General features: G+C 35.8%; 1 protein-coding gene across 1 annotated transcript in view; it reads right to left on the bottom strand.

The window, feature by feature from the left end:
- Window positions 1-19,957, bottom strand: part of LOC145327094 (troponin C-like) — an 85,473-nt gene that overhangs the window by 24,247 nt on the left and 41,269 nt on the right. The window contains exons 4-5 of the mRNA XM_080170618.1: window positions 17,258-17,308; window positions 7,742-7,835 (exon numbers count right to left, since the gene is read on the bottom strand). Of these exons, the coding sequence (XP_080026744.1) occupies window positions 7,742-7,835; window positions 17,258-17,308 (145 nt within the window). The remainder of the gene's footprint in view (window positions 1-7,741; window positions 7,836-17,257; window positions 17,309-19,957) is intronic.

The raw sequence follows: 19,957 nt of genomic DNA, 5'->3' as shown, positions 1-19,957 counted from the left end.
CTCTGGTGCAGGGGGCACAGGCAAGGCTGGGTCTTTACAATATCTTGGATACAACACATTTAACAAATTCAACTTATCCTGATGTTGAGTGGCTGGGTTCCCTTGGCTGGCAGGGGGCTCTGGATGGCATGTAGCTGGGCTCTCCCTGCAGGCTGGTGGCGCTGGCTGGCTGGGGGTGACGGGTGTCACCCCTTCCTCTGGGACCGCTGGCTCGTTCCAGGACTCAGGTCTCTCGGGGGCGGCGACGGTTGTCGCCCCAGGCATCAGGTTGGAGGCTGGCTCGTTCCAGGATCCAGGTATCTCGGTGGCGGCGACGGTTGTCGCCCCAGGCACCAGGTGGGAGGCGCTGGATAGCACCCCCCCATCATCCCAGGTGGCGACGCCGGGTGGCGTCCCATACATCGATGCAGAGGCGCTGGCTAGCACCTCCTGCCTCTCTCGTTCGGCGGCTGCCAGGGCCTCCCCATACACCGTCTCAGGGACGCTGGGCAGCGCCCCTCCACTCTTGCTGGGTAGGCTCAGTCGGGCAGGTTCCATCATGTTGAGGCTAAAAGGCTGGGGCCTCAGCACCTCTGGCTCGGCTATGTTGTTGGATTGTATCAGCTCTGGCCCCAGATGGTTAAGACTGAAGCCTAGGCCAACCCGGTTGGGTTCAGCCGCGCCGCCCAGTACGTTGATCCTAGCTGGGACAGTCCCGAACTGCAGCATCCCATCGGCTCGGTCCGCAGCTCTGGGGGCGGCTGCTTGCTGTTGTGGTGCTGGGGGCGCGCTCCCTTCCATATGGGCCACTCTGCTGGGCTTCCCTGGAGGGGCACCCTTATCGGCGGTGCGCCTGCGGCTGGCTACCTGGGCCCAGTCAGCTCTACAGTCGGCCGCCGTGTGACCGTCATAGTGGCAACGCTCACACTTGGCAGAACGGTCACGGCGTGGCTGGGTGCGTCTCTCCTCTAGGCTAACTTCCACAGGCGTTGGGCAGTCTCGAGCTCGGTGGCCTCTCCCCTGGCAGCGGAAGCAGCGGCCGGGAACCTTGTCATCTGGAGCGACCTTCCCCATCTGGTGGAGACCCGGAGCCAAGGAGCCAATCTCCATTGGCTCCGACTCGTCATATTGGGGCAACTGGATGCAAGCAGATCCAGTCAGCCCTTCGGTTGAGTCCACTAAGCATACACCTTCCTTCAGCTGCTTAGTAACCATGGTCACGGTGAACATGGCCTTACGAGTGTACTCAGGTACACTCGTAATTTCATGGTTCATCATGAGGCGTTTTACATTGGCGTTACGAATTCCACGATTTAATTCGTCCACCAACAACTCAAGATCCTCATGGTTGTAGGCGTCCCTATACAAGGCGCACTTAGTTGATATGTACGCTTGTATAGGTTCTGTCGAGTGTTGCTTGTAATCCCTAAACGCTTGTTTAAGCGTTTGGGATTCAAAAGCAGGGCGAAATAGCAATTCACACTCGGTCTTGACCTGTTCGTAGGTCAAGGCTTGGCCTGCCTCGCCAAACAGATGGGACGCCATTTCCGCCGCTTGCCCTACCAGTGACAGTAGGAGGGCGTTGCGGCGGTTGAGGGAATCATGAGGTGGCACGCGGTAAGCCGCCCATGACATCTCGAGTCTGCGGATATGTGCCGACCAGGATTGCTTGGGCGGCCCTCTCTACTCCGGCAGATTGCTCAGCATCAGCTTGCGGTACTCGGCTGGGGCCGGCTGAGGGTCATCCTGGAGCCATCCTGGGGCTTGGTCACCTCCTGGGGCTTGATGCTGGTCCATTGGGTCAACGGTGCAACGGCGGGCACAAAGTTATACAGTACTAAAATGAATGGTTTGTCACTTGAGGCTTTCTAGCCTAACAGCCAACACTGTTTGTATCACTAGGTTGGTAGTTTAGTTGCAAAGATATAACTTAGCTGTACTTATCACTAGTTAGGTGCTGAGGTTGTAGGGTAGGCTGGTAGGGTAGATAGATGTTGAGGGTCTGAACTGCTGTCAGGAACTGATTGGGTTTTCCTTTATCACACTAGAGCTAGAAGGAAAGAAGCTTGTAATTCTTTATTTGCTAAAAATACCCCTGTTAAATGCTATGGAGTAGCTCCGCTCCGGTGTGAGTGTGTGTGTGTGTGTGCGCGGGGAATCTCCTGGCCTTGTAACGCGCGTCCGCGCCGTCAAATCCGCGCACACGGGGAAAACGCGCTCTCACCCCTCAACTCGCTCTCTCATTGGTCCGCTTCGTCCGTTGGATTTATGATATTTTCCGCACTCTGTTGCGCTACCCGTGAATGGCGCTCTGTGTGTCCGATCGCTAGCCCCACACTACAGGCGGACTTAGTCTAGTGTGGGTAGGAAGGGGGAAGCGCGTAAGGGGACGGGGGTAACTCCGTCCGTTTCCCCTGTGAGGGAGGGAGGTAACTGTGTGCTGGTGTAATAGTGCCTTTTCTTCTTAATCCTAGGCTTATCTATTATATCACCCTGATTGTATTTGCCTTCAATGGAGAGGGGCTCCTCCCTTTCCCTTGGAATAAGGGGTGTATTGTTGTTGTGCTGTGGGCTTGAGATGTTTTGATTGTATATCAGGGTCTTTATTATATTACATCTAGCTTCTATTTTTGGTCCTTATCACAATTGCATAACAGATTTGTTTACCAACTCTGTTCTATTTTTAGCTGTTATCACAATACACAATAATCCAAGCCTGTTCTATTCTTAGATTTATCACAACACAACAATTTGTTTGCCAAGCTTTGCTCATAAATCTATTGTTTGGCCATCACACCAGGGTGGTAATCCCTGCAATGTAACATAATATCTGTTTTTCTAGATGGGTGGCTGCGTTGTAGCCTCTCAGGATACTCGGAGTTGACGTAGTTTTTCTCTGTTCTGGTGCACTACACTCGTATGTTAGCTCGCAGCTTGCAGCTATGTGGCATGTTTCAGCCGATCGGCGGCAGGGAATGTCCCGTCCTGCTAGCGCCGCTGATCCAAATCCGGCTGATGGCGGCAGGGAATGTCCCGTCCTGCTAGCGCCACTGGTTCGGATCCTGCTATTTCTTGCAGTAAAGTTGGCCTATTTCCAGCCGTTTACACTTATTTGGCTTGTTTCAGCCGGTCCGCAGGCCTGTTTCAGCCCTTTTGGCGCTCAATTCTCCGTTAGATATCAGCGCTGCTCGCGGTTATTCGTCAAATTTCGCTGTCTCGCTTCCACAACTGCCGGATGCAGAGTTAAACTTTGCTGTCCAGGGTGGGTAATTCAGGTTGCTTGCGTCAGTTTTGCCAGATTCACTGCTGGGAGTACCTTAGCCTCAGATGCGCGTCTGCTCTACACTTGTGGTTCGCCGTAATCTCACACAGCTGTCACCAAAGTTGTGGTATCCGCCGAGGATAAATGGCAGACACCGGAGTTCAATTAGATTACGGCAGTGTAACAGACGTGGACACCTTACTATAGAGAAGCTACGCTTCTCTAGCTTTCACTAGATAATGATCAACATCTATTTTCAGTTGTCACTTTATTGAAGGTTTAAAAGATACTGAAGCTATATACAACAAACAATAATTACATGGATAGGAATAAATAATCATAACATAAAGCATCAATAATACATATACAGTGGTCAGTTTGGGCAATAATGATCCCCCATCCCTGAAAAGGGTGGGGGAGGATTAAGAATACAGTTAACCATAATAAACATGACAGATTCAATCATTAATTCTAAGCGTAGGGAGGGGGTCACTAGACCCCTTCCCCAGGATTCGGGGGAGGGCCATTGACCCTCCACCGAACCCCAGATCAGGGGTGCCATAGGCATGGCTCACGGTTGCCGAATACCACACATACACTATTATTAAATTGTATGTTTAATGTTTATTGTTTATTCCCGAATCCAATGATATATTATACAAGAACAATATGTATTATACCAAACAATTGTCTTGTAAAGATTGACTCTAGGGGCGTGGTGACTCTTCGGGTACAAGTCCTCTCCTCGTCACCTTTAAACATACTTTGTAAGTTGCAATGTAACGCGTTTAATCGCCTAGGGTATTAACACCCATCAGACAACCAACCCTTTGATTGCACGACCTTTGTCTGAGAAGTCCTAATTGTGCATGGTAATGAGTTGCGCCTGTTTTGGGCCAAGGCATTCCCCCTACTCTGACTATGTCTCGCAACTGACATAGCAGCAGTAGGAACCCTTTTTAACTTCTTTAGTTATGACGCAGTGTCGGACCGAGATTTGAACCTCTCACCTTCCCGACAACGTGTTGAGCCAAGGTCGCGGGTAATACAATAAAGATACAAACTTCTAAACAATAGGTAAGCAATAATAAAAATCTGAAATAATATAGAATTGTTTTTTTTAATTACTGATTGTCATGATCTTTTTCATCTTAATAGTTAAAAAAAAAAACAGGATTTGTTAAAATTAAATCTTTAGCCATTTAATCGCACTACTAAGGATATAATTCTAGAACCCAAAATAGATTATTTGTAAATGAATAAGAGGATGTGTTGTGCTTTCATAAAAAGTACCCTGTTGAGCATAGCAATAATACCAACCCATCTCACTTTTAAATTGAAAATTAGGAGGAAGTTTTTTGTTATTTTGTTTACAACTTTAGGTCAGGTTAGGATATACTGGGTACTGAGTAGTTCCGCAAGGTTATAACACCTCCAATATGGGCTTTGTATTGTTATAGTATGGATAGGAATAGGAGGAAACCTACCCCATAACTTAATTTCAATCAACCTAAAAAATAAAGGGGTTTGGTTGTATTGCAGCCTTGCCCCTTTGAGTTAGTATCGGTAATATTATGTAGTCTAGATACTTTTTCAGCATTGAATATCAAAACATTCCGTTAGTAAATATAAAAGAAAAACTAAAAGATTGACAACTGGATGAAACCAGGGAGGAAGGAGACATTTGGCTATTTTTTACAGCAGTCTCCAAATATTAGTAATAACGTTTTCTAATTCGTTGACTTAACAACTTTTATTAATTTATGATTTGTTGGTTCATTAAGTTGAGTGTCCAAATGTTTCAACCACTACTTGAACTCTACAGAAGTGGTAATTTTGTGCATCATCACTTGGGGGGGGGGGGGATGTAAATCAATTTATCGGCAATTGTCTTATCATTTAAGAAGTAATCATTTTAATTCCTTTGTGTAAGAAAACAAAGAAAGCAATTAAAATATATTAATTGGTCCATTTTCAGTAAATACCTTATCATTAGGAAGAAACCCATTCAGTAATAGATAGACATAACTTAAAAGATACTTTTCTAAAATAGCAATAAATTTCTTGTAATGTGAAGTTTTTATTTGTACGCTAAGATAGAGTAAAATATTGGAGAAACAATTCAGAAATAATAATGGATGTAGAAAATACGTGGATATTATGACAGGGGAAAAATTGTTGTCATTTATTGATCAGTTCGTATACCAGTAGGTGGGGAGGTATTTGGGTAAAGGAAGTAGAATGGGGTAATCGTTATTTTAACCACCTCCGTGGTTTACTTTATTTGAGAACATGAAAATCTGGTGTAAGATCCATGTGATAATATTAATTCATTGAAATAATGCAGACAAATATTCTACTAAACAGTTCAAAACAAGGATGACAACATCCTTAATTAGCGACGCACTAAAAACGTAATTGAATGGACAAACAAGACAAATACATATGTTCAATTGTCAAAATAAAGAAAAGAAAGAGATATAATATGCAAAAACTCAAAGACAATCACGAAACCTTTAAAAAATAAGGTCTATGTGTTTTTACGCATGACCGACGGACAGAACAAAGTATAGAATAGATGTATATAAATAATCACGGAAAATTGAGCTGTCTATTTAAATTTTTTTTTATCATCAATTTATTGGCCATTGTTTAATGTTTATCCCTTTAGATTCCTGAAACATTACACTGGTAAATGGAATATTATAGTTTAAATTGATTAGTCAGTGCCATTAGATGATTTTTCTGTCTGAAATCTGATAAAAATTGCAACATAACGCTTTTGTTTAATTACAATTTTTTATATGATGCCTGCTTACAATTAGTTTGTCAAATAAGTCAGAAAGGGGATATTAGGCAATTCATTGCACTAGTCTCCAAACTTTGGGGACTTTTATGAAGTTGAGTGTTCTTCCGTTTCAATATTTAATTGTAATCTACAGAAGGGGTAACTTTGAGTATTAACATTTAGGATGTTATAAAAAGAAAAGATAAGTAAGTCTTTAATTTGAACAAATTAAGTAATATTTTTCTATTGGTGATTTATCTTGGGGGGATTAAGGTACTTTTCCAAAAAGTTGGTATAAACATTTTCTGGACCTCTAAGAAGCTATATAAAATAAAAATGTATGTACAGAGGTTAGCGAGATTATTCTCTACCAAAATACATACATGTTAATGATAAGATAACATTTAATTACAGACCTAAACACAAGTATTATAGAGTAGCTATGCTGCATAAAATGCACGTGGATACCATAAAATATACATAAACTTGCAAGCAGAAAAATCTAGCAGATTCGCAAATCTGTTCAGTCCAAAAGCTTTACCCCCCCCCCTTTCAAAAAATTATAAAAAAGGCTAGCTTTATTTATGCCAAACTTATAAAGAACAGCATTTTACGTCGACATTATAGCCAACATGCAAAAATAACTACAAAATATCTTATTCTAAGCAAACTAATAATGACATTATAATAACAGTCATATTTTGTTATATTAACAACTCAAAGGCTCAGTCAGGTGAAAGAAGTATGTTTTTGTTTTAATTCAGGGGGGGAGGGGGGTTACAGTGGCTATTTACGGAAATTTGACCGGGAAAAATTGCAACGTAACGAGTATTTTTTATGGATCCTTTGACCTGACATATTATCTGAATATAAATTAGTCAGACGCATATCTTCAAAATTCAAGGAGGGAGGGGACATTACGCTGTTTATCAAACCAGTCCCCAAAGTTTTATTAAATGTTATCTTATCCTTTGGCTCAACAACTTTGGGAACTTTTATTGAATTTTGATTGGTTGGTTCATAAAGTTGAATGTCCAAACGTTTCAACCAATAATTGAGATCTACCTAAGGTGTAATTTTGTGTATCATCATTGGGGATGTACATCAATTTATTTACCTACCATTGTCTCATCCCTTTCTATCCCTGTTCAAAATTACTTTATTAGCAAGTTTATCAACCTTAATGCTTCCTTCATCCGCCCCCCCCCCCCATCCTCCACCCTCTATTACTTATTTAAGAAATTAACACGTAAACGCCCCTCCCCTGAAAAGAGTAAAATTCTCAAGAAGGGGGTAAAATTGTGGTGTATTAAAAAAATGTACATTTTTTGTGTTTGCTCTTTATTTCAGACATTCTTATTTTGTTTGGTTAGGTTATGTAGGGATTATAGAAGCCCCACGGGACTTGTGTAATTGGGTGGGTTTTTTTTTATAGCCGAACCCTTTAGAATTATAAGAACTAACAAACCCTAAAATAAGAAGATGCTCTTTACAGTGGCTATATAAAAAGGAGATAATTTTTTTTAAAAATTGTCCGAAAAATTCCAAATGACGTCATATTAGAATAATGGACTATTCTAATATGACGTTATTCAAGATACTTCGACCAACAGATTTTTATAGGCAAATAAAGAGCTTCATATAAAAATCAATTTGCTAGCAAAAAAAACTCGTATTTGTAGAGAAGCTGCGCTATCAAAAAAGTCACTTACCGCTTTCGTAACATAGCCATCGCCATCTTTATCCATTAGTTTAAACAATTTCTCCGCTTTTGTCTCCTCTCCCATAAACTCTTCAAATGATAACCTGAGAAATAAATGAGGGGTCAGGTATCTCTGTTTGCATTTGTGAGCCAATTCAAATAAAGCTGACTATCTCTATGGTGCTTAATTGGTGTCGCTTCGAGTTCTAGGCCACTCACGCACCTTGAGTCGGACTCCGCGTCTTATAATTGCGGTGTAAAGCGTCCTTTCACCCGGGGAATAATGGGTTACCCAGCAGACAACCAACCCTTTTGATTGAATTATTAATGAGTTGCGCCTGTTTATTGGCCGAGGCATTTCCTGTTTATTCTACAGGTTTCACTTTATTGAAGTAAACGATAATCTGGTGTAAGATCCCAGAAATAGTAAATGCACATTGTACTATTAAATGCTACGCTAAAGTCTAGCTGCTTTTAAATGTATATATCAAAACTAAATACAAACTTATGCAATATACATATGAAAGAGAATTGAAATATGATCGTACATCTTTACAAACATAAGCAATATTTCTTATAATTGTACAATTCTCATAATAAATCTTACGATAAGATATGTATATATAACTTAAATGTCTTAAATTTTTAAAGTCCTTAAACAAAAATAGGCCTCTAAGCCACAGTTATGGAATCTCGACGACAAAGATTTTTTTATCCAATGTTGACAAGTGAGGTATTTTTGGAAAGAGGAATATATATAGAAAACGCCTATGAAAATTAGAAAATCCGCAGAAATCATATTTGCAAGTTATTTGCGAAAATCTGCAATATTAATTTGCAAAATTAATTTCATGCCTTAAATGACTTATTCAAAAAGAAATCTTTTTATGAAATGTGTTTATCTATAAGTTTAGAACATACTTAAGGCAAAAAAAAATTCTTTAGTGTTACTTTTTTCACCTTATATATGAAAAAAGCAGTTTCTCACATTTTATAAAAAAAAAGGTATAGGAACAAAAAATCTGTTTTTTCTTGATGTAAACACAATAATTGGCAAAAATCTATCATCCTAAATGTAAAAAATCATACATAGAATCCTTTATAGAGCAAAAATAGTGCAAAAAGTAACCAAGACATTTTTGCAAAGTATGAAAATCTGAAGAAAATAGTTCTTTTTGATTTTGATATACATATCAGATAAATGTATATAAAATTAGTGATCAAAAACTATAAAACAACTTATAACTTTTTCAACCCTATCATTGATTAAAATGCACTTTTAGGTTTACTTATTACCAAAGTAGCACATAAAAACTCTTTTTATTAAGTTATTAAACAAAATAAATTCAAATCAACAATTAGGCGTTTTTTATAATGCAGTAGACCATTTTGTAGTTGGTTTTTTGGCATTTATTTTGTTTAATTACATCATAAAAAGAGTTTTTATGCACTACTTGGGTAATTCTTAAACCTAAAAGTGCAATTTAATCAATGACAGTGTTGAAAAAACTTATAACATGTTTTATAGTTTTTAATCACTAATTTTATATACATTTATCTGATATGTATATCAAAAGCAAAAAGAACTATTTTCTTCAGATTTTCATACTTTGCAAAAATGTCTTGGTTACTTTTTGCACTATATTAGCTCTAAAAAGGATTCTATATCTGATTTTTACATTTAGGATGATAGATTTTATGCCAATTATTGTGTTTACATCAAGAAAAATCATATTTTTTTGTTCCTATACCTTTTTTTATCATAAAATGTGAGAAACTGCTTTTTTCATATATAAGGTGAAAAAAGTAACACTAAAGAAATTTTTTTTGCCCTAAGTATGTTCTATACTTATAGATAAACACATTTCATAAAAAGATTTTTTCTAAATAAGTCATTTAAGGCATGCAATTAATTTTGCAAATTAACATTGCAGATTTTTGCAAATAACTTGCAAATATGATTTCTGCGGATTTTCTAATTTTCATAGGCGTTTTCTATATATATTCCTCTTTCCAAAAATACCTCACTTGTCAAGATTGGATAAAAAAATCTTTGTCGTCGAGATTCCATAACTGTGTAAGGGGATAAAACAATGACCGATAATTTGATGTACATCCTCAATGACGAAACACAAAAATACCCCATCTGTAAATTACAAATACTGGTTGAAACGTTTGGACACTCAACTTAATGAACCAAAAAATCAAAATCAAATAAAAGTCCCAAAAGTTGTCAAACCAACGAATAAGAAAATGTTATTTAAAAACTTTGGGGACTAGTGTAATAAACAGCCCAATGTCCCCTCCCTCCCTGAATGGTTATTTTATAAAATAGATTTCAGACCAATAGGCTTTAACTACAAGCAAGGGGAATAGATGTAGAATATACATGGATATTATAGCAGGGGGGGAAATTGTCGTCAATTTAGATTGCTATTTCTCATATCATTTATTGGTCAGTTCGTTTTTCCATTAGGAGGGGAGGGGATGTGGGTAGAGGGGAGGAAGGAATGGGATTTTTGTTTTATCTTGCTACAAGTTACACTTTATTAGATAACATGATAATCTGGTGTAAGATCCAATTAATATTAAATCCATTACAATAGGCAAGGAGAACTAAGGGTGGTTTTGTCCTAGTTGTGGCAATAGATATGACTAATGACCACTATATGACAATAATAAAGGAGGGAACTAATAATCTTGGCAACCAAAATTAATAATTTCTGGTACAATTTTCCTTTATATTGTACTTTTTATATTTATTATATACATACAATATTATATAAAAGTAGCAGGATGTTTGTCTGTCTGTCTGTTTCTGTCTGTTTTTCAGGGTTAGTTTGTTTGTACCGAAGGATCTCGCTAACCGATCAGGTTCTCCTTTACAAGGTAGCTTGTGAAAGGTCCTGGGAAGGTTTATGACTATTTTGAGGGAGGGTATCACCACCCTCCCAAGAGAACTCGAACATAGAATAAATTCCCCCCTCAAAATTTTTTTTTTTTCTAAAATAAAAGATGGGGACACCAACCGAACCCAACCCAAAAAATCTTTAAATCTAAAATCAAACAATTTAGTTTTCTAATTCAACTTTTCCCCTCCCAAAGTGCCCCTAGAGGCCACTAGGGTCGTAGCCGCTAGTCTTATAAATAGAAACAAGATGTGTGTCTGTGTGTAGTGAAGGTTCCAACTGATCGCTAAACCGATATGGTTCTCCTTTACAATGAAAATTGCTTATTTTAAATTTATTATACATACAATATTGTATATAAGTAACAAGATGTCTATCTGTGTGTAGCGAAGGTTCTAACTGATCACTAAACCGATAAAGTTCTCCTTTACAGTGAACCTTGCTATAGGTCAAAGGAACATTTGTATTAACATTGTATTTATTTTAAATTTATTATACAATACATACAATATTGTATATAAGTAACAAGATGTCTATCTGTGTGTAAAGAAGATCTTACTAATCGCTGAACCGTTAAGGTTCTCTTTTACAGGGAACCTTTTTATAGGTCCAGGGAAGGTTTAGAACTATTTTGGGGAGAGTACCTTAACTCTCTATAGAAAAATATGTTCCTTGGATCTTTCCCATGTTGTACTTAAACTTCCTCCACCCCTTATGCTTAAAATATATCAAAAATAAGAGGGGGATGGGGGCTAGCCTAAAGTCATATATTCACATTTCCATATATATGACTAAACTTTAAAAACTGACAGACAAATAAAAGAAGCACGAAGACGAAGAAAGTCCCTCAAAAAATCAGCATGTTACGTCATAAAAACGAGGGATTATCCATCTCTCTTTTAGGGGTTTTCTTTCCCACTCCTCCTCTCCTCATCCCTCATTTTATCACGTCATTGAGGGACTTTCTTGGACTTGGAAGAAGCACTGTTACATTACAAGTAAATAATATGTATAGGAAATACTCAGTACATAACATTTTTATCTTTCCAAAGCGTTTTATACACGAATAACGTGTTCTATAAAGACTTATTTCCATTGCCATATATGTGCTTTTTATAAAAAAAAAGTTTAAGAATTTACACATAAAAATTGTTTTATGACTATCCAACAACTACACTGATTAATTTTTCCATTTTAGGTAAGCTTCACATAAGTTACAGGATAGTTTGAGCTATTTCATTTTCTTATTTTATTCTTGGAATGGTTTCAGGCTATTTGTCTGCTCTTCCTTCCCTAAATGCTTTGGGGGCAGCTGCTATTATTTTATGATTTAAAAAAGTTGATTTGTATCAAGTTTATTCTTTTGTGTGTGTGTGTGTGTGTAAGTGTGTGTGCGTGTGTGTGTATAGGATATGTGTCAATTTAAATGACTATTTATATTATAATAGAATTGAATCTGAATAAATACTGTTATAAATAATGCCAATTTTATTGATTTCGGATATTAACCAAAAGTTGATTTATTTGAATTTCAAATAAATTTAACAAAAGCTTTTTTGTAGATATATAGAATATATGTTCAGAATAGTCATTTATCATATTGTATTTTAGACAGCTTTCCGCGGATAATAAAATGAAAAATTATAGGAGCGAATCATCTGAACTTTTGCCAATTTTTTTATCCTTAATAAATAACAGTAGTTATTTATCGCGTCGTATTATAGGCAGCTTTCCGTGGATATAAAATTTAAAAAATTATTAAAACCAGTTGTGTTAGCCCCAAGGGGTTGAAGGCCTACGCTAACATATCTGGTATAAATTTTATGATTTTTATTTTAATATTCGTGGAAAATTGTCTGTAATACAATACTATACATGAGTTTTCAGTTTGGCTGAGAACCGATTGCAATCGGTTTCGTAGCGATACTGGGAAAAAAATTAACTATTATTTTGATACTCTTCTAAAACATTTCCCTATCCTAGATTTTTAGGGCGTAGACTTTAGTTTCCAAAAGGAAAACTAATTCAAAAATAGTATAGCTATTAATCGGTTTCATCGGTTTCGAAGCCATACTAAAAAGTATTTTTTTGTTTCATTGCATAGTAATTAGTGGTTGATTTAATCTTAGATAAATTAATTTACATATTAATGTGAGTATGAAATGAAACTTTTCTAAATAGTTTCACATAATTTATACTTTTATAAAATTTATAGATTTGCTAATTTTTTGGCCGTCGAAATAAAATTGGCTATACACATACTACATAATAAATTAGTTTGACCATCTAGATGTAACCTATCTATTGGCTATACACACATACCATACTAAATTAGTTTGACCATCTAGATGTATTATATCTATTGGCTATACACACTCTATATACTAAATTAGTTTGACCATCTAGATGTACTATATCTATTGGCTATACACACTCTATATACTAAATTAGTTTGACCATCTAGATGTACTATATGTATTGGCTATACACACACTACAAACTACATTAGTTTGACCATCTAGATGTACTATATCTATTGGCTATACACATACTACATAATAAATTAGTTTGACCATCTAGATGTACTATATCTATTGGCTATACACATTACACATACTAAATACTAAATTAGTTTGACCATCTAGATGTACTATATCTATTGGCTATACACATACTACATAATAAATTAGTTTGACCATCTAGATGTACTATATCTATTGGCTATACACATTACACATACTAAATACTAAATTAGTTTGACCATCTAGATGTACTATATCTATTGGCTATACACACTCTATATACTAAATTAGTTTGACCATCTAGATGTACTATATCTATTGGCTATACACACTCTATATACTAAATTAGTTTGACCATCTAGATGTACTATATCTATTGGCTATACACATTCTACTACATATTAAATTAGTTTGACCATCTAGATGTACTATATCTATTGGCTATAATACACACACTACATACTAAATTAGTTTGATCATCTAGATGTACTATATCTATTGGCTATACACACTAAGATATATAAGTTGGAAGGAATTTTAATGTTAGAGGGAGATTTGAAATCTGCATCAAATTTTAAGGATTTTTTATAAAATTCGTTTTTTGTATAATTCTTTATCTAAAAGCAGAAATGCAATTTAAGTTAATTAATTTTGACCAATAGGATAAGTGGATTGTAAACTACCTGCGCTCTAATTGGTTGAATGATGTACAACACTTAAGCTTCTCCAATCAGAGCGCAGATAGTTTTGCATCCACCAATCACAGATGTCAAAATTAATAAACTTAAATTGTATTTCCGCTTTTAGATAAAGAATTATAAAAAAAACGAATTTATAAAAAATCCTTAAAATTTGATGCAAATTTCAAATCTCCCTCTAACATTTAAATTCTTTCCAACTTATATATCTTAATACACACGCTACATACTAGATTAGTTTGAGCATCAAGATGTACTATATCTATTGGCTATACAGTCTAGGGTTGGGCCGGATACTTTTTTGGCCGGATACCGGATACCGGATATCCGGCTGATTTCAAATGCCGGATATCCGGTAACCGGCCGGATATCCGGCCAACGCCGGATATCCGGCAAATATCCGGTTATCCGGCCAAATTACCGGATATCCGGCCGGATTACCGGCCAAATTACCAGATATTAAAGTAGTAAAAAAAAAATTTCTTCAGAAATCTTATATAAATTTACATAAAGTTAAACTTATGAAGAAAAATGTTCTTCTAGCTTCAATAATAAGAAAATTATAGCCATTTAAGATTTTAAAAAGCAAAGATTTTTGGTGTAAAGTATAAAAAATTATAGCGCCAGGTATCCGGCCGGATAGTTTCAATATCCGGTATCCAGCCGGATATTAAAAATGGCCGGATATCCGGCCACACCGGATATCCGGCCCAACCCTACTATACACACATACCATACTAAATAAATTTGACCATCTAGGTGTACTATAACTTTTGGCTATACACACAATACATACTAAATTAGTTTAAGCATCTAGATGTACTATATCTATTGGCTATACACACACTACATACTAAATTAGTTTGACCAACCATCTAGATTTACTATTTCTATTGGCTATACATACATACACTACATACTAAATTAGACCTGACATTTCATGCATATAAAAGAGAGAGAGAGAGTTAGATCGATATAGAACAAGGATAGAAATATTCTAATATGGCGAAGCATTGCTTACAAAATGCTCTAAAAGAGAGAGAGAGAGCAAGAATCAAGTGAAGAATCCAAACGTTTCAACCACTATCTTTAATCTACAGTAAGTAATTTTGTGTATCATCATTGGGGATGTACATCAATTTATCGGCCATTATCATATCCTTTCAGAAACCTGATTGTGCCTGTTCATGGGCCAAGACATAACCCCTGAGGGTACTAGCAATGCAGATATCGTAATAGACATACAGACATGAACCAAATATAGAGTAGTGTCGCTTGTGAGAAGCAAAACCTTGACTACAATTCTTTATTTGACCTGTGGAGCATATTGAAACATTTATTCTATACATACCCAGGGATGAAAGGTATGGGTAACAGAAAAATTAATTATTTTTAAATGTTTTAAAAAGTAAAGATACTCTATAATTCATAATCTTTCACCTGTTGTTTGTCAATGTTTATTGTTTACTATACCAAGAAGACAAATATTTTGAATTATTACTGGATTTTAGTGTAAAAGATGAAGCTTAACAAAATCAGCAATGTAACGTAATTAAATTGAGGGATTATCAATCTCTTTTTTAGGGGGGTTCTTTCCCACTTCTCCGCTCTTCCGTCATTTTTATGACGTCACATGGCTGATTTTTTAGACACTTTGCAAAGCTTCACTAAAGATAATGTACAATTTAAAATAGCCCACCTGTCTTTCTGGCGTTTTTAAGAATAGGAATTTGATCTATATTTTCATAATTCTTGCTTCGCTAATTATTTTTTCACTAAATAATAGTTGCCCGGTATTAATAGTTATTTTTCGCATTGTATTATATACAGCTTTTCCCGGATAGTAAACGATAATCATATGATTAATTCCAGTTTTTGTTAAACCCGCGGGGCCGAAGGCCTCGCGGGTCAAAGCTGGTATTAATTAATAATTTGAATTTAAATATTTGTTGAAAATTGTCTGAAATACTAAGCTAAATATGATTTTTCAGTATGGCTGAGAACCTGTTCTAATCCGGTGGATTAATCGGTTTCGAAGCCATACTGGAATATAAAAAAGACCATTGAACTTATGACGTCTGATATGTATAAAAAAATATTATGCATTTTTCTAAAAAGCTTAAATATCCCTTTAGCCGTTATTTTTTTTGTAAGCAATGAATAATGAATATATTTTTATACAAGGGAACTTTTATTTAACAAAATTATAACCACGTTGTTACAATCAATGGATTTAAAAATATATCATATGAAACATGTTAAATTCATATGTAACCAATAAAAGAATAATTTGTTGTTTTATTACCTTTTATTTTCTGAAAAAAAAAACAGGGATGGAGGGGACATTGTGCTGTTTATTACGCTAGTACCCAAAGTTTTATAAGTTTTATAATTCTTTACCTCAACAACTTTGGGGACTTTATTGGAACCCAGTAAAAGTGTCGGACTGATTATGACGAAAAAAAAATACTTAGCCAATGAGAGGCCACTATAAATTTTACCATTGGCTAATTTTTTTTTACGTCATAATCAGTCCGACACTATTACTGGGTTCCTTTATTGAATTTGTCCCATATAAAAAAAGATCTAAAAGTGTTATTCTGACCTCTATTTAAATAAAAAAGGACCTTACAAAATATTCATGACAGTAAGAATAATTATTATTCTATTATGGCCTCGAAACCGATTAATATCCGCTGGATTAGAATCGGTGCTCGACCATGCTGGAAAATCATGTATAGCATCGTATTACAGTCAATTTTCCACGAAGATTGAAATAGTCGACCCCCGATTATTTCCAATTATTTTTTATAGGGGTAATTTTTCTAACAAATATTCCTCTTGTAAACTTAATCGATTCAATGGTTCCCGAGATCTTATCAGACAAACAAAATAACTTAATTACTTTAAATAATACGTGATCTTACGGACGGACAGACATTATTCTACTTTGTATTATAGATAATTATTAGTATTTTTCCTTTTACTTCCTTACATTTTTATTCTGAAAGTACAATTAAGCTTTTAATGTGCATCATTGGATCTTGGCTATTCAAGATTATTTATAGGCGTTCGCTTATACGATGTGCGGGCATAACATATATGTTCAACTGTTTGGCAGCTAGTAGACTTTAAAGTACATAGATTTCTGGAGATACCAGGAACATTTTAACATCAACTGCACTAGATGCCAAAAGATTTTAAGATATCAGGACTCGGCATCCGCGCTTCAGCCGCACATATACCTCAAATTTAAACCCGCTAGTTTGAAGAAAATGTGGATTGTCTGTTTAAACATCCACCTGGATTTTAAAGTTATGATATGACGATTTCACTTAGACTTATATGCGGCTGACGCGCGGCTGCCGAGCCCTACTATCTATAAAGTTATGCTCACCTGCCATCCAAATCTTTATCCTTGTTATCAAAAGTTTTCTGTATCTCATCCCTTAAAATAATAATAGTTATTAAACGCAATGTTTTATAGTCAGATTTCCGTGGATAGTAAAATAAAAAATCATTAATTTAACTCTAGTTTTGTTAGCACCGATAAGCCAAAGAACTGGGCTAACAAAACTGGGAATAATATTATGATTTTTAATACATTATTCGTAGAAAATTGTCAATGATACGATGCATGATTTTTCAGTATGGCTAAGAACTAGTTCCAATCCAGGTGACTTATAATTAAGAAACCCAAATGAATTAATTATTTTCGTTGGTTAAATTAATGATATAAAAGTATAGACTTTATTGTTTAAAAAAATTAATGATAGGAAAAATTTTTCATTCCTTCTTTTCTTCAGAAGCATAGCAGCTCTATAACTAAATGTCTTTCTGTGCAACTTAATAATTTGAGATTTTCTCAGCTGATATGAAAGATAAAAATTAGATTTTTGTACAGACGTGCAGATTCTCAAGGAACTTTAGGTATTACAGGACAACGGACAATAAATTGATGTATACCCCAATTTATGATAATTAAATTAGCCCTTTTGTTTATTAAAATTATTGGTAATAATTTTAAACGTTGCTAGTTTAGAACCAGCCAATCAAATTAAAATCAAGTTTTTGGGCCAACGAATAATATAACGTGGTTATAAAAGTATGGTTACCAGTAAAAGTAAATTTCCTTATCTTCCCTGACAGGTTTCCAAAATGCTGTCTTTCTCAGAGAGGGAGGGGACATTGGACTGATAATTACATTAGTCCCCAAAGATTTTTATTTATGTTTTTTTATTTCTTTGCTTAAAAACTTTAGAGAATTTTATGGCATTTTGATTGGTTGGTTCATAAAGCTGAGTGTCTAAACCTTTCAACCACTACTTTAAATCTACAGAAGGAGTAATTTTGTGTATCAACATTGGCGATGTACAAAAATTTATCGGTCTCTCTTATCCTTTGGATTACTGTGTCTTAAAATATAGATTATCAATTCTAAATCATCTATATCAGAATTCTTCAATTTTATCTTTAGATTTAAATACAAATGTTAATCAAAATATAATTCATTTTGGATATCTATAAAAACTAAAACTAAAAGAAGAACAATTTACAATATGGTTTCAAAACAGATCAATGTCCGTTGAACTAGAACCAGTTCTAAGCCATACTGAAAAATCATGTCTAGCATAGTATTAAAGTTGTTAGGCATGAACAAAGAAAATACTCCATCATTTTTTTTTAATGGTTAAGTTTTTTGCTCGCTACGCTCTTTGGACAATTTGAAACACTATTCCCCAAAGTTTTCTTATTCCTTGGCCTAACAACTTTGGGGACTTTTATTGAATTTCTATCGATTGGTTCTTAAGTTGAGTGTCCGAACGTTTCAACCACTAATTGTAATCTACATATGGGGTAACTTTGTGTATCTTCATTGGAGTTAAACATTAATCATCGGCAATTGTCTTATCCCTTTAGATCCCTGCTCGGGTAAGTCAGCTGGTGGAATTGTAGTGGAATCTACTTTGGGTGGAATTTAGTTGGAAAAATGTGTAATTATGGTGTGTGGATAGTGGGTATACCCATTTTATTACTGTATAGTACAGGGTTATTGGGATGTACATGAATTTGTCTGCCATTGTCTTATCCCTTTAGATCCCTGCTCGGGTACAGTGATACAGTCAGTTGTTGGAATCCTAGTGGAATCTAGTTTTGGGTGGAATTTTGTTGAAAAAAATTTGTAATTATGGTGTTTGGATAGTAATACCCATTTTATTACCTTATAAGAAAGGGTTATGGGGGTGTAAATCCATTTATCGACCATTGTCTTATCCCTTTAGAACCCTGCTCAGTTGGTGAAATCTGAGTGGAATCTAGTTTTGGGCGGAATTTTGTTGGAAAAATTTGTAATTATGGTGTGTGGATAGTAATACCCATTTTATTAATGTATATAGTAGAGGGATAAAGCATCTGAGATAAAAATATTTTGACTCGCTTTTTACTGTAACGTCCATGAGGGATTTCAAAGGTTCAAGGGTGGTTAATCTAGAGTATTTTTTTGAATTTCAATAGGGGTAAAATGAGGGGGTAAACACCCATTTACCTCCACATTTGGACGTCTTTGATTAAATGACCGTTTTTAAGCTCTAATTGTACATGGCCATGACATTCCCCCTGTTATTATCATTATCGTTTCGCGTCTGACAGAGTAGAATTAGATTCGACTTTTTTCTCCTCAGGTATGAATTGTTTGAGCCGAGATTCGAACCCATTACCTCATTCAACGACTCCAGCAGATGAGCTTAGTGATTCTCTAAAAAATTAGATGCCATTAGAAAAACTGGTCTGATATATGATCTGGCATTATGGGCAAGTTGCCTACTTATGGATGAATATCAACAATGTCTCAGTGATGACTATTTTGGTTGACGGAAATATTTTAGGCAGTATAATTTTTCTTGCAGTACCATATCCCTGTTACTGATTATATATATTGACACTGCGCCATTTTAGCCAGGGATCTGAAGGGATAAGACAATGGACGATAAATAAATATATATTATACATCTCCTGTGGTGAAAAACAAAATTACTACTTTTGTACATTAAAATTAATGGTTGAAAAGTTTCGACTCTAATAGTTTAAAACCAACTAA

This window comes from Acartia tonsa, chromosome 8 (genome assembly GCF_053477335.1).
Source record: "Acartia tonsa isolate MP-2025a chromosome 8, ASM5347733v1, whole genome shotgun sequence".
NCBI lineage: Eukaryota > Metazoa > Arthropoda > Copepoda > Calanoida > Acartiidae > Acartia > Acartia tonsa.
Note: the sequence above shows the minus strand (reverse complement) of the source record. Positions and strands in the feature narration are given on the sequence as shown.